This window comes from Peromyscus leucopus, chromosome 15 (genome assembly GCF_004664715.2).
Source record: "Peromyscus leucopus breed LL Stock chromosome 15, UCI_PerLeu_2.1, whole genome shotgun sequence".
Taxonomy (NCBI): Eukaryota; Metazoa; Chordata; class Mammalia; order Rodentia; family Cricetidae; genus Peromyscus; species Peromyscus leucopus.
Window position 1 is genome coordinate 60,593,121 of NC_051076.1, and position 15,973 is coordinate 60,609,093.

At 40.1% G+C, this 15,973-nt stretch overlaps 1 protein-coding gene across 8 annotated transcripts in view; it reads right to left on the reverse strand.

Annotated features, from left to right (window-relative positions):
• The window catches only part of R3hdm1 (R3H domain containing 1), a 135,074-nt gene that overhangs the window by 7,195 nt on the left and 111,906 nt on the right, over positions 1-15,973 (reverse strand). For all 8 annotated transcript variants that reach the window (XM_028874950.2, XM_028874947.2, XM_037211466.1 and 5 more), the window contains 4 exons: positions 13,652-13,803; positions 6,297-6,400; positions 4,743-4,915; positions 1,636-1,780 (listed from right to left, as the gene is read on the reverse strand). In XM_028874950.2, the coding sequence (XP_028730783.1) occupies positions 1,636-1,780; positions 4,743-4,915; positions 6,297-6,400; positions 13,652-13,803 (574 nt within the window). The remainder of the gene's footprint in view (positions 1-1,635; positions 1,781-4,742; positions 4,916-6,296; positions 6,401-13,651; positions 13,804-15,973) is intronic.

Consider the following 15,973-nt stretch of genomic DNA (forward strand, 5'->3'; position numbering starts at 1 on the left):
ACAAGCACTTGTTTTGGGTCTCTGGTGGCTCAGTAGCAGAAGTGCTTGCTGTGCAAATATGATCTGCGTTGGATTCCCAGGACCCACACAAAGGTGGAAGAGAACTCATTTCACAAAGCTACCCTATGATTTTCACACTTGTAGACCATGTGTGCTCTTCCCCCATCCCATGGTATACATATATAGTAATAACAATAAGTAAAAACAAAAGCAAGAAATAAAGTAATTTAAGTATAAAAATTTTAGTAACTAGAATTACAGAGGAGAAAATAGTGTTGGAGAAATCACTCAATAGAAGTGCTCTTTCAGAGGACCTAGGTTCAATTCCTACCATCCATACAGTGACTCACAGCCATGTTGTCCCAGAGGATCTGACACTCTCTTATGGCTTCCACAAACACCAGGCACACAGGCAGTACAGACATACATGCAGGCAAAACACCCATATTCATGAAATTAAATATGAATAATGGATAAATTTTTGTTTTTGTTTTTTTATTTTTCCAGACAGGGTTTCTCTGTGTAGCTTTGCACCTTTCCTGGAACTGGCTTTGGAGACCAGGCTGGCCTCAAACTCAGAGATCCGCCTGCCTCTGCCTCCCAAGCGCTGGGATTAAAGGCGTGCGCCACCACCGCCCGGTTATAATGGATAAATTTTAAAAAAAGTTTAAGAAGGGAGAAAAATACAAGTCACCCTGGTAATTCTATCACTTCTGATAGTCTGGTGTGCATATTTTTAGTCTTTGTTCTATTATACAAGTGTGCTCATTTTTATTGTGTGTATACTATATAATTCTTTCTATAGTGAGGTAGAATTAGCATACAATAAACAAACAGATATCTGAAGTGTGGTGTTCCATAAATTCTAACAGTAGTGTAGTAACCATGACTACAAAACAGCAAAGGATATTTGCATTCTCCCAAGAGCTACCCTATTATTTCCTTACCAATTACTTCTACATCTCATTTCCACCACATTCTGATTTCTAACGTACAGATTAGATTAACTCATCAGCAGGCAAATTTCATATAATTAGGATCCTTATATTCCTGGATTTTTGTTTAAAACAATGAATAAGATTTACATGTGGCCTGCTTAGTTCACTTATTTTATTTTATTTGAGACAAAGTTTCTCTGTGTAGTTTTGGTGCTTGTCCTGGATCTGGCTCTGTAGACCAGGCTGGCCTCGAACTCACAGAGATTCATTCACCTGGCTCTGCCTCCCCAGTGCTGGGATTAAAGGTGTGCACCACTACCTGGATTAAAGTTTTTTTTTTTTTTTAAAAGAACTTTCTTTATTCATAGAACAGGGGCACATTAAACTTTGTATAATGCTTACTCAATCAATTTCTTAATAAACAAACTAAAAACATGAAACATTGTGTACTGTTACCATGGAGGAACTACTACGTTTCTAATTAAGCATTAGCACCAAGGCTGATAACATGAGTTTGATCCCTGGAACACGGTAGAAGGAGAGAAGCAACTCCTGCAAGCTGTCTTCTGATTTTCACATGTATGCACATACTCACACAAAATAAATAAATGTATGCAGTTACACAGAGAAGAGTGGCAGGTGTCATCAGGATGGTTACCAGCTCTCTGAAGCTGTGACTAGTTTCATGAACACTTACCCTGCCCAGGAACAAAAGGTCTAGCGAACTGGGACATGATGGAGAGCGGTGGTCCCGACGGACGGATGGTCTTTAGGGTGGATAGCTGAGCTGGTGCGGGTGACTGCACTGGGGAGATGATGGGGCTGCTCAATTGAGGGCTGTGCTGGAATCACAGCAGAGGGGAAATTAGGTCACACTGGGCAGGCTGTTGCACAATTTCCTTCTGGACAAAATTTTTTATTCATTGAATTATAAACTGATACCTGCTTCAAAAGTTAAATCATTATGAATAATCTTTACCTTCAAACACCAGCAACAGATTATTCCTATGCATATGCATTCATACAACATTATTACAAAATGAGAACAGACTATTGTTGAAACCTGTTTTGTAACTTGGCAATGATGTTGATTTTGCAAGAAAAATATATACCTATATCTCATTCTTCTCTAAATTAAATGTTTACAAAATTTCATTTCAAAATAATTTCATACTTGGAAAATAGTCACAATATAATACATGCAAAGGATTTCTAAGTTTCCTAAATGGTGCTAATGTTTTCTTTTCTTTTTGGCAGTCTTACAGTAAGTATGGCCCTGGCTAGCCTCAAACTCATTGGTGATCTTCCCAACTCTGCCTCCTGTGTGCTGGGTTACAGGGTATACAATGCCTTACTCAGGTTGTATCTTCTTTCTATTCATTTGCTTCTTCTCTAACAATTATCTGACTTTGTGATGTGAGGGCCTTCTGATAAATATGCCGTTATACCATCATTATATAAGCATTAAAGTGCACTTACAAGATCACTGAAACAATGCTAGGTGACAGGAATTTTTGAGCTCCACAATAATCTATTTTCTTTGGAAGGCAATACTGGATTGAACCTAGGACCTCAAACATGCTAGGACTCTACTACCAGTTAGCCACATCCATAGCTGACCATGACACTCCTGACCAATGTTGTACACTACTGACTGAAATGATGATGTGGCATACAACATATGCACTTTTTTTTTCTGAAAATAATTTGAGTGAGCAGCTCATGATACTCCTTTAGGAGAAATTAATGTGTATTCTCTGAAAATAATGACACTTCATGCTTTATTATTTTATGTATGCAGGTAGTTTGCCCGCATATACTTATAGCACTATGTGCTAGCCTCAAGAGAGCATCAGATCTCCTGGATTCACGGACAGCTGGGAGCTGCCATGTGGGTGGCTGGGAATCGAAACCAGGTCCTCTGAAAGAGCAGCCAGTGCTCTTAACTAATCAACCATCTCTCTAGTCCTCAACATTTTCGTATAAAACCACAGGACCATCACTAAGACATCAATAGCATAATACTGTGATCCAAACCAAAGAGTTCTTTCAAATTTTGACAGATGTCCCAATAACGTCCTTTCTAATAACAGAGAGACAGTAACGTCTCCTATATTTCTGGAATTCAGACTAGAACCCAAACTGTCCTGAGCTAGATAGAGCTCCTGTGGTGATCCAGTTCATTTGATCTGATACAACTTCTCTTTCAGAACTCCGACATCTTTGAAGACTCATTTCTAAAGATTATTTTGAAGACTTTTTTTTTCTCCCTTAGATAGGGGCTCAAGCCCAGGTTGGCCTTGAACTCATAATTATTCTGCTTCAGCATCCTAAGAACTGAAATTACAAGCATTTATCACCACTGTGCCTGGCTTGCTGTACCATCCTTTACTAGACAAAATTCCAAAAGTGGATTTGTGAACTAGACTTTGTACTTTGTGTTTTAGAAAATGGGAAACGCAGGCGTTGGCACCTAATCCAGCACTCACAGAGCAGCGATCTGTAGTTCGAACTGGTACCAATACTCCAGAAACAAAGCTACAAAGAAACCTGTCTCGAAAAAAAAAAAAAAAAAAAAAAAAAAAAAAAAAAAAAAAAAATGGGAAAACGTCACCAATTGGCATTCCAAAAAGAGTTGTATGAATTTATACTACAACCCAGAAACACTAAGAGAGCTTGTAGCTAGGTGTTTGCTAACATTTTAAATTATGTCTCACTGAACTTGCCCAATTTGAAATATGAAGTATTTTGAGATCAGAGTGAAGCTCAGTGCTAGATTACTTGTTCAACATTCATGAGGCTCTGGACCTACGCCTCAGCAACACACACACACACACACACACACACACACACACACACACACACACACACACACACACCCCAAATCAAATAAACACAGTTTAATTGTTTAATGGTCATTGGCTATTTATAGTCTGTTAGCAAATCTATATATGAACTGTCTGTGTGTTCAGCTATGATTTTATCAAATATACTTGAAATCTTTTTTTCTCCTGTTTTAGCTTTTAAAAAGTCCTAATGTGAGCTGGACGGTGGTGGCACACACCTTTAATCCCAGCACTTGGGAGGCAGAGCCAGGTGGATGTCTGTGAGTTCGAGGCCAGCCTGGTCTACAAAGCAAGTTCCAGGAAAGGCGCAAAGCTACACAGAGAAACCCTGACTCAAAAAAACAAAAAGAAAAAGAAAAAAAAAAATAAAATAAATAAAATAATATATATAATATATATATATATATATATATATTGCCTTAGTCATGGTGTTTCTTTATAGAAATAGAAACGTAATGAAGACACCTGGTTTTTGATTCTTTTTCTCTGTCAAACTTGCAAGTCTACTTCAGCTTTCTGAATGCTGCAAATTTAAAGACATGAACTAGCATGCCCAGCTCTCTTCTGATACATTTTTAGGTCAAACTTATTTGGAATATGAATAAGTTGGAAAGTAAAAGTGAGGTATAAGAATCAAGAGTTTGAGGCGAGCCTAGGCTATAGATCTCATTTTAAAAGTTGGAAAATAATATTTGAATATTGATATAAACGTCTGGATGGAAGGGCTGTTCAAATGCCCCTATTAATCATAGAAAGACTTCAAATACAGTGTTATCATCATACGTGATGAAAGGTTGTTTCTAAATAATAAACCAAACCACATGTAGTGGCTTATAGTTTTAATCTCAGGGAGGCAGAGACAAGTAGAACAATGTGATTTCTAGGTCACAGGACAGACTACACAGTGAGACTCTGACTCAAAAACAAACACAATCAGATAACAAACACAAGCTCTTACCTGGACAATATTGTCTATGCTGCTAAATTCCATGCACTTCTGCCCTCTCTGGTGGTCACAGTAATACTTGTTTTGTCTCCACTGTGGGGGTGAATGTGCCCGAGACTGTGGATTGTTTGGGAGGCTGAGCTGCATCATCACCATTCCTCCACCAGGTGGCTGCTGTGGCACAGCTGGAAATCAGGGTAATGAGTACACTGGAACTGCATTTCAGCAGCTAACGGTTATTTTAGAACACTAGGAAAACAACATTAACTTCACATTTCTGAATTAGGTTTTATAACTATGTATACAAGCTAGATTTAAGCTCTCAGTGTAGCTGCGCTACATATAAGTGGTGTGTGTTTAAAAAGGCATTAAAACAAAGCCTGGAATCCCAGCACTCAGGACCCCGAGGCAGGAGAATCATGCCTAGGTTAGCCTGGTTTATGTAGTGAGAACCTATTTCAAATAAGCGAAAATCTAAACTTTCAAGAAAACAAGCAAACAAAGAACTTCTAAAACAGCAGTGGGGGATTCGTCAGAGCTAAATATCTGGAAGGACCTCATAAAGAAAAGCACAAAATGTATACTTAAATGTTCCTAACTTTTAAAATACATGTTTTCCAAATACAGACAAATTTTGTGAGTATGTTACCAAAAATAAAGAGGCAGGCACATCTATGTGAGTTTGAGACCAGCATAATCTCAAAGAGTTCCAGGACAGCCAGTACTATACTAAGAGACCTTGTCTCAAACAAACAAACAAACAAACAAACAAACAAAACAAAACAAACTGCTGTGGGATGTTTTTTGTATGCTGTGAATATGTGTAGCTCCCACTGGATAATAAAGCTGCAGTGGCCTATGGCAGGGCAGGATGGAGCCAGGTGGGAAAATCCTAAAGAGACAGTAAGAAAAAAGGCAGAGACACCAGCCCACTGCCCAAGGAGTAACACCATGGCCATGTGGTAATATACAGATTAATAGAAATGGGTTGAGTTAAGTTATAAGAGCTAGCTAGTGGGCTGGAGAGATGGCTCAGCAGTTAAGAGCACTGGCTGCTCTTCCAGAGGTCAAGTTGTCCTATCTCCTTACATGTGCCATGACTCAATGCATGTGTCTTTGTGTGTGCATACACACACAATATAAATATGTTTTTAAATGCTTTGGCAGTGGTATGTATGCAAGAAAAATAAGAAGGGACCCTTGTTTACATATTTGCACTGCACAATTAGCAAAGTGTTTATTAGGGGAGGGGTGTCTGTCTCGCTCAACAGTGCACATGCAAAGGTCAAAGGACTATTTTCAGGGGTTGGCTTCCCTCATGTAGGTCCTAGAGATCAAATTCAGATAGGTCATCTTGTTTGGTGGCAGGCACCTTTACCCACTGAGAATGAAGGCAGAAGAATGGGCCTAGTATTAGAAAGGGAAGGTGTGAGCTGCACATACCAACCTGACTCAACACAGAACATGAAACATCTGAGAGTATTGTATGCCAGCACTCTGAGAGCTAAAAACCAGTCAACTCTCCTCAAATGAACCACGACCTCTGCGTCAGCTGTCTACACATACCTGCACATTGGTGGCCTTGGAGCTGTTGAGAACTGCACGGCGACGTGGTTCTAGGAAACTGTCCTTGTTCTGACCCTGGATGTTGTAAGTAACCGACTGCAGAGCTATAGGATTAAACACCAAACACAGAAAACAGTACGATGAAATGCAGATGACTGAGAGAGAGCCTGAAATAAACATTCCTCCAAATCTATTTAAATGGATATATTTTTCAAACTGGCAGGCAGGAGTCAAACCTCATTTTAACTCTTTTTTGAACTGTGATCCTTCAGTAAAAATCACTTTACATTCACAGCACCAACTGAGACACTGAAAATCAAACTCCTAACCCTATCACTAAAATTTTTACAATTATTCTAACATTTCTGTTGTAGTGTTCAAATAGTGATTTTAAAAAAAGAGGTCATGGGCTGGAGAGATGGCTCAGAGGTTAAGAGCACTGACTGCTCTTCCAAAGGTCCTGAGTTCAATTCCCAGCAACCACATGGTGGCTCATAACCATCTGTAATGAGATCTGGTGCCCTCTTCTGTCCTGCAGTCATACATTCTGGATACATAATAAATAAATAAATCTTAAAAAAAAAAAAAAAAAAAAAAAAAAGAGGTCACACTGGATAGGGGTGCACGCCTTCAATCCGAGCACTAGAGAGGCAGAAGCAGGTGGATCTCTGTGAGCTCAAGGCCAGTCTGGTTTACAGATCGAGAACCAGAAGAGCCAAGGCTACACAGTGAAACCCTGTCTGGAAAAAAACCAAAAAAACCCAAAACAACAAAAAAAGAAGTCACTAAATTATAAAAAAAACATAGTGTGAGTAGAGCTCATGGAACTACATAAAAGAGAAGGTGAATATGAAGGAGAGGGGCAGGGGCATATGAGAGGGCTTGGAGGGAGGAAAGGAGAGGAGAAATGCATTTAAATTATAATCTCAAAAGTAAAAAAATGAGCAATTTGACAATACTCTGACTCAGAAAAAAAAGTTATTTCTTGAAAAATGTAGTAAATTGGGCAGTGGTAGCGCACGTCTTTAATCCCAGCACTCAGGAGGCAGAGACGGGATCTCTGAGTTCGAAGCCAGCCTGGTCTATAGAACGAGATCCAGGACAGCTAGGGCTACACTGAGAAACCCTGTCTCGAAAAAACAAACACCAACTCAAAAATAAACAAAATGTAGTAAAGATAAAGGCAACAAAACACTCTTGACATATTCTAACATAAAAACAGGCAATCATAGAAGTAAATTAGCCAGCCGGGCGGTGGTAGCAAGCGCCTTTAATCCCAGCACTCGGGAGGCAGAGGCAGGTGGATCTCTGTGAGTTCAAGGCCAGCCTGGTCTACAATGTGAGGTCCAGGTAAGGCGCAAAGCTACACAGAGAAACCCTGTCTCAAAAAACCAATAAAACAAAACAAAACAAAAACTTAAGTTCTTGAGATATTTTTGAATAGCACTTAGAGTCAAACTAATATGGGTTTACTATAAATCTTCACATTTTTCCCTTTTATAAATTCTTTCAGGATGATGATTGGTCAGCAATCCTAATCTATAATACCAGCCTGGTCAGTCTCCATTAAGCCATTAATCCATCTTTCAGTAAGGATCACTTCATAACACAATAATTTCTTGGAACTGTCTCATATAATTGTACTAAAAACATTACTTTGAACTCGATTACCCAATGACTTAGAAAACACAGATACATGTCAGAAGATAGATATGATCAGTCAAATCCAGAGACAGGAAGCTCCTAAGACACATACAGAATTTACAAAACATGTATGGGCTATATTTTCTTATGTAAGGAATTGAAAAAAAAAAAAAAAAGAAAGAAAAGAAAAAAGAAATGGCATGATGGACATATGAATTTAAAAAATCTTTAGGGCTAAATATACTGAAATGCTCATGAATAAAATAATATGATGATACCTGGGATCTAAAGGATGAGCTGGAGAGTTGGCTCAGTGGTAAAAACCACTTGTTGCTCTTGAAAAGGACCTAGGTTCCATTCCCAGCATCATAGCTCACAACTGTCTTAAAATCCCAGTCCCAGAGGATCCAATGCCCTCTTCTGACCTCCCAGCATAGCAGGCACGCATATGGTGCATACACATACATGTAGGCAAACATGCAAACACATAAAATAATAAAATAAATAAATCTTAAAAAAAAAAAACAAAACACAAAAAACAAACAAAAAAAAACCAACAACAACAACCACAAGCTGGGCGGTGCTAGCACACGCCTTTAATCCCAGCACTCGAGAGGCAGAGCCAGGTGGATCTTTGTGAGTTCGAGGCCAGCCTGGTCTACAGAGCAAGATTCAGGAAAGGCGCAAAGCTACACAGAGAAACCCTGTCTCGAAAAACCAAACAACAACAACAACCACAAAATACTATAGGAGGGGGCAGAAGCAGAAGTTTAGATGAAAGTACAATAGTCATTATAAGTGTTAAGTGTGAACACATGGGGATTCTATATGTATTTGTTTACATTTACATGTTTAAAAATGCCCCAAATAGTGTTAACAATGTGTAGCATTTTTAAAGCTTTGTGTTCAGTTCCTGGCAACATATACACAGATTCATATGGATTTCAACAATTAGCTTTGCTGCTGAAGTGAAAGTAAGCCAGGAATTTCCATTAAATGGAAAGAGAAAGTAATTAAAGGGAGGGTTTAATAGAGTGATTTGAGGGGCTAGAAAAATGGCTTAGAGGTTAATAGTGGTTTTTGTGGGGCCCCCCCACTACTTATTTTGCTGTTAATTATGCCCAGAACATACTACATGAATATGAGTGACCTATAGAAATAATACAGCTTAGGCAACAGTCTGGAGGATTTTTCAGGTTTCCTTGGCCCACAGAGATACCCTCACCTGATCTTGTTCACATGCTTGTGGTCTACTCATTGTGAGGTTTCTTGATCTCCACACATGTGTTATAGCACATGTGTGCCCACACCACACCACACCACACTCATGCAATAAGTAAAATAAACAAACCAAAAGTTGTAACTATTAAAGAAGAAATGAGATGTTCTGAAAAGGCAATAATTTAGCAGTGAAAAGAACATTTTTCTTTTTACTTTATTCATTCAAATAATTAAAATCTTTGTTAGTTATTCTGCTATTGCTACAAAATTACACTGAGTTTGCCACTACAAGCATGTTAAAGAATACACTAGTTTCCTCATAAAAAAAAATTGTGGCAAATTTTTTATTTCATTTTTATTAGTTACTTATATTTGAGACAGGGTTTCACTCTGCAGTCCAGCCTGGTCTAGAACTATGTAGACCCAGGCTGGCCTGCCTGTTGTTCAGAAATCTATCTGCCTCCACTTCCCAGTGCTGGAATTAAAGGAGTAAGCCACCATATCTGGCATCACAGCCCAGGTTAGCCTGGAACTCACAGAAATCTGCCTGACACTGCCTCTTGCCTCCCAGGATAAAAGGGTGTACCTACACTTTCTTTTGCTGCTGTGGGATGTTCTGTATGGCAAATGTGTTGCTCTGATTGGTCAATTAAAAAAACACTGATTGGCCAGTGGCTAGGCAGGAAGTATAGGCGGGACTAACAGAAAGGAGAAAAGAAAGAACAGGCAGGCAGGAGGAGATACCGCCAGCCACCGCAAGGACAAACAGCATGTGAAGATGCTGGTAAGCCACGAGCCACGTGGCAAGGTATAGATTTGTGGAAATGGATTAATTTAAGATATAAGAACAGTTAGCAAGAAGCCTGCCATGGCCATACAGTTTGAAGCAATATAAGTCTCTGTGTTTACTTGGTTGGGTCTGAGAGACTGTGGGACTGGCGGGTGACAAAGATTTGTCCTGACTGTGGGCCAGGCAGGAAGACTCCAGCTACATTCTGCAGTGCTGAGATCAAACCCAGATCTCAGAGATTAAGCACATGCTTAGCATATGACCTAGCATTGAGTTTTACCCCCAATCTTAACACCTTAAAAGTATTTTTTAGATTTTATTTAACTTTTATGTGTATCAATTGTTTGCCTGAATGTATGTATATGTACTACGTGTGTGCGTGGTGCCTGGGGAGGTCAGAAGAAGGCTTTAGATTCTCTGGAACTGGAGTTATAGATGGTTGTCAATCACCTTATGGGTTCTAAGAACCCAACCCAGGTCCTCTACAAGAGCAATGAGTATTCCACTGAGCCATCTCTGTAGCCCCAACTCCAACAAAAGTACACAGTATAGTATATTATTATTAATAGGCACAATGTTGTACAGACCTCAAGACAATAGTCATCTGGCACAGCTGAGGATTTATGCTTTATTACTTTTTATTCCTTTCTAGGCTAAGTGTTAGGAACTTTTAATAGATGGTTACAATATGTCAGAAATATTGTGGTCTTTATTCATCTGAAGCAGAAGTAACATTTTCTGTAAAGAGTGTTATTGTTTTAAAAACTGTTAATTACAAATTTCTACCTAGAAAGATCCTTCCTTAATTCTGTATATGACACATTTAGATGCCAAATAACTGCTGTAATTTGTCTAGATGCAAGAGTGACAAGACACACACTCTGAAAGATCCTTCCTTAATTCTGTATATGACACACTTAGATGCCAAATAACTGCTGTAATTTGTCTAGACGCAAGAGTGACAAGACACACACTCTGTTCTTCAGGTGGAGCCCATGCCAGCCCTGACTGGGCTATCTACAGGTGGAATAAAGGAGGGCCGCTTCGTTATAGGAAAGGCAGTCTAGTATCCACACGCAGTTAGCTTACTTCAGCTCACAAAGCTGAATACACCCAGAGATGGGGGCAGCATACTCCTCTCTCACCTTTCCTCATACTGTTAAGAGTTATCCTATCTGAAAGAAAGCACTGAAGACAGCAAACAAAGAAAATCCTAAAACTCCGCCATCTTATCGATTTCTGTAGTTTGACCTTCCCTCACAAAAGCACTTCAGGACCATGGAAAAAACTCAGAAGAGTATAGCTATCTTTAACTTTGTTCAGCCTTAGCCAACATAGGAAGGACTGTTTTACTAATGTTTTCTGATATGTTAGCAAAGAACGCTCTGACATTCTACAAATGGAGCTAGCTTTAGAAAGAGTTCATTCTGACCTTCTTGCTTCCACCTCCCTGGTGCATACCACACCTGGTTTAAGTAGAACCCAGGGCTTCACACATGCTGGGGCAAGCACTCTCCCAGCTGAGCCACACCCTCTCAGGCCCTTCAATTCTTTTTGGTGGATGATATGACATCTGACTGTGACATCAATCTTCATGTTAAAAGGGCAATTTCATTTATGAAAAAATGGCCTCATTTTACTAACCAATCTCAGGACAGAGAAAGGGTTTGCAAATTTTTAGTTTGCAGAAGTAGAATTGACATTTGAGCTGCATGTATGACGAGTGACGACCTTTTATAGTTAGTTTTTCATCTAACTGTTTACTTTTCTGCTGATTGATAATTGTTCTACTTTCATTGCTGGTACTGTGATTAAACACCCCGACAAAAAAGCAACTTAGGAGAGAAAGCTCACTATTCCCAGTTACACTCTATTATTTTAGGGAAGTCTAGGCATTGGAAACCTGACACACACTGTCACATCACATCCACAGTTAAGAGACACGAATACCCGTGTGCTTCACGCTCAACTAGCTTGCTTTTTCTACTCCTACAATTCAGGACCCAGTTGGGTGGTGGCGCATGCCTTTAATCCCAGCACTTGGAAAGCAGAGGCAGGCGGATCTCTGAGTTTGAGGCCAACATGGTCTACAGAATGAGGTACAAGATAGCAGGGGCGACACAGAGAAAGTCTGTCTTGAAAAATACAAAACAAAACAAAACATAAAGAACCAAATAATTCAGGAACCAGGGAATAGTGTGGGCCCCCTTTTAGGTAAGTCTTCCCACATCAACTGAGGCCAGCAAGACAACTCCACCCTTACCCCCAGCATGCCCAAGGCCAGTCTGATCTAGCCATTCCCTCGTTGAAACTCTCTTCCCAAGGGATTCTGAGTTGCACCAAGCTGACAACGCATGCTAGCTACTGCAGTAAATGATGAGGTTTCAGAGCACATTAATGGACACACAGGAGCCTTGCCTGCTTCTCAGCCCCCCTTGTACTGCTTCTGCTCTCTATGTCATTCTTCAAACTCTTAGACTGAGTCTCAGCCTCAGTCAATTTGCTGGTACCTAAGCCCTAAAGCTGAACCCATGAGAACAGCCACCATACTGTTGTGTGATATTCTATTCTGATTGTGTTCTGACAAATAAAGCTTGGAGTTGGAGGGCGAGGCCAGCCACTAGGCAACCAAAATTAACCATAGATGTTTGGAGGACTGTAGAGAGAGGAGACAGGAAGTAGTAAGGTGGAGGCAGAGAGAGGATCTCAGTCACTTCTGGACAGAGGAACTGGTGAGGTAAATAGTGACTGTGGCTGTTCCTCTGCTTCTCTGATCTTTCAGGTTTTTACCCCGATACCCGACTCCTGATTTCTTATTGATAAGATTAATGAGAATAATGCTTCACCATACACTGTCAAAGGGAGGGACAGTATTTTTAGGGATAAGCAAATTACCATTAGTCAGTCATGAAGGGTTCAGGAATATCCCAAAAGAGATTTATTTTATTTATGTGGAAGCCAGCTGGAGTTATAAGCAATTATTAGCTGTAAGAAACAGGTGCTGAAAACTAAACTCAGGTTCTCTAGAAGAGCAACAAGTGATCTTAAATGCTGAGATATTTCTCCATCCCCTATTCTTTTCATTTTTAACTAGGTGTGGGTGTTTGCAAGTGGGCACATAAGTGCACGTAAGTACAGGTACCTGTGCAGGCAAGAGGCATTAGATCCGCTGAAGCTATGGAGTTAGTTATACACTGTGGTGAGCCACCAAGTGCTCTTTACTGCGAAGCCATCTTTCTACACTCCATTTTCAAAGATTTTAAATCCATGTAAATTTCTATTTTCAAATGGGCTGGGATAATCAGCTCATACGAATGTTTAAAAATTAGTAGAAAAGGGCCTTGAGAATGGTGCAGCAGTTAAGAACATAGCTGTTCTTACAGAGGATCCAAGTTCAGTTCCCAGCACCCACCTGATGGATCACAACCATCTGTAACCTCAGTTCCAGGGGATCCAATGCCAATTTTAGCTTCTCCTGGGCACTGCATACATGTGTTGCATTTACATACATGCAGAAAAACACACATACATAAAATAAAAATAAATAAATCTAAAAAAGTCATTAGAAAACGAGAAAGCATCATACCTTTCGTTTTGTAATTTATTTAACTGTAGCCCTTTGGTCAACTTTCAGCGGTGCAGCACACAATACTCCTGTGAAGAGTGGGAAGCCAGGAGCAGGCTTTGGAGTCACACTCACCTTAAATTGCTTTGTTGGCCAGATGGAATGACACTGTAGTAGACTGGCATCCCTGTCGTGGGCAGAGACCCTTGATTAGACTGGTTAGGGAACACAACAGGCTGTTGGTAAGTCTGATGGGCAATTCCTTGAGAACCTTGAGGCAGTGAAACCTAGAATTTGAAAGACAATTTAAATAGAAAAAATATTTTTCTAAATCTTGTAGATGTTCATGTCAAGTTCCTATAAACTTGTAAAGTATTGTTAGTAAGAAAAGGTCACCACAGTACCACCATAATAGTCTACGTGCCCTTGGGCCAGCTACTGTTTGACATAATTTGATTTTTGAAAAGAAAGAAGGCCCGAGCAAGAGGACGATCATGTGACAAGGATGCAGGGAGGGTATCAGTGATGCACACTAGGTCACAGTGAGGGCTATGGAACGTTGGCCACCCTCACTTAGCTACCCATGAGACACTGCAGTTCCACCTCAGAAAAGCTGCAAGTGTGTCTCCAGCAGACGTAAGGAGAGACTGCTCTGAACGCCTAAAGGAGTTAGCTCAGCAAGCATCTGGGAAGTGGATTTTCAATTCTCCACAAGAAACTGGATAGTCATGTTAGATCTCTACTTCAGTTCTCCAGCTTCTAAATCAGAAACCACACAGGCATCCTAAGGTTTCCAGATTTATAATTGTACCATAAAATTATAGTGGGATATAGTGATTTTATTAAATAAACCTAACATATAAACTTATGATAGTGATAATGTCACAAGTGATGGTAATGGTTCCAAGTGCTTGGTGTATTATCTCATTAAAACATTCCAACAACCCAAAAACCTACTTTCATAAATGCTTGGCAATTTTTTGATGCTGTTTTGGGTCTTGCTATTCTAACTGGCCTTAAATTTGCAGTGCAAACCAGGCTGGCCTAAAATTTGCTGTAATCCTCCTGCCTCTGCCTCTAAATACTGGATTACAGGTGTGTGCAACTGTGATGAGCAACATCCTTTTTATAGATAAGTTGACTGGAATTAAGTAATTTCTCTAAAGTTTACTGCATTCTAGGCTAGTCAGTACTACACAGTGAAACCCAGCTTTAAAAGAAAAGGTTAATTAACTTTAAGTCATATTTCTAAAATGCAACCTGTAATCAGTCATCTCAAAATACAAAGTAAACTCTTAATTACTTTCCATTGGGTGAAATTATTACAAAGTAAACAGACTAACGAACAACTATGTGTCTGATTCACTCATCTTGGTAAAACACTTCACATTTCAGTCTTTTTGTTTACTAAGGAGGTATATAATGCATTAAGATTATTTCTGTGCTCTTTGCATCTCCTCAACACTGAAACCACAAGACTGCACTGCTGCCCTTGTTGTGGGTGCTGAAGATGGACCTCAGGTCCTGATAATTATACAAGAAGCAGTATTAAGGACTGAGTCATCTCTCTAGCACTCAAATATATTTTTAACAAGAAAAAAATCTGCCAGAAATGGTGTTGAATGCCTTTAATTTCAGCACTCAAGAGGCAGAGGCAAGCAGATCTCTATGTAAGTTCAAGGCCAACTTGGTCTACATAGAGTTCTAGGATAGCCAGAGCTACATAGTTAGATCTGGTTTCAAAAAACAAACACACAAACAAACAAATCAGAACTCCAAAAGAAAGAGAAAGGGATGCTGTTTAAGAATGTGGAGCTTCCACTACCACTAGGTCCATTCCAGCCAGAATGACCTGAACTGCCAACAAGGACCATCTTAGTGCCCAAGGGCTAAGCATCTGCAGGGCCATATAGATCTGGGTAGCCTGCACTGCCACCCAGGGACATGGTGCTGCCCCGCATGGGTTACTGTCAGAGGCCATGTCCAGGTCCGCAGCCCTGCCCCAGCCCCAGCCTGTGGTGAGATTTCACACTGAAAACAGTGAGGATAGGGCTGCACAGAGCTGGCCATGCCCCTTACTGGCTACAGCTCTAGGGAGAACTGGCCCTACCCTCACCAACTGTAGGTGAGCAGGCCCTGTACCTCACCTGGGCAACACAGTAGAGTTGGTCTGGTGGTGTGGTGCAAGTGACAAGGCGGAGGTGAGGGATCAGGGAGATGATGTAAAATCAAACAACAACAACAACAACAACAAATGCCCGGCTTCAGAACACACACACTGTTAAGGACATATCATTTGACCTGGCCTGTTTTCCAGACGATAATTTATCACTTTGTACTCTTCTATCCATAGTGGTAGAAACATGACAAAGGAAGCTTCCATTCTCAGCTGGCCACAACACTATCTCTATTACCTTCACATTTACCCAGTGTGAGGACTGCTTGATATAACATGAT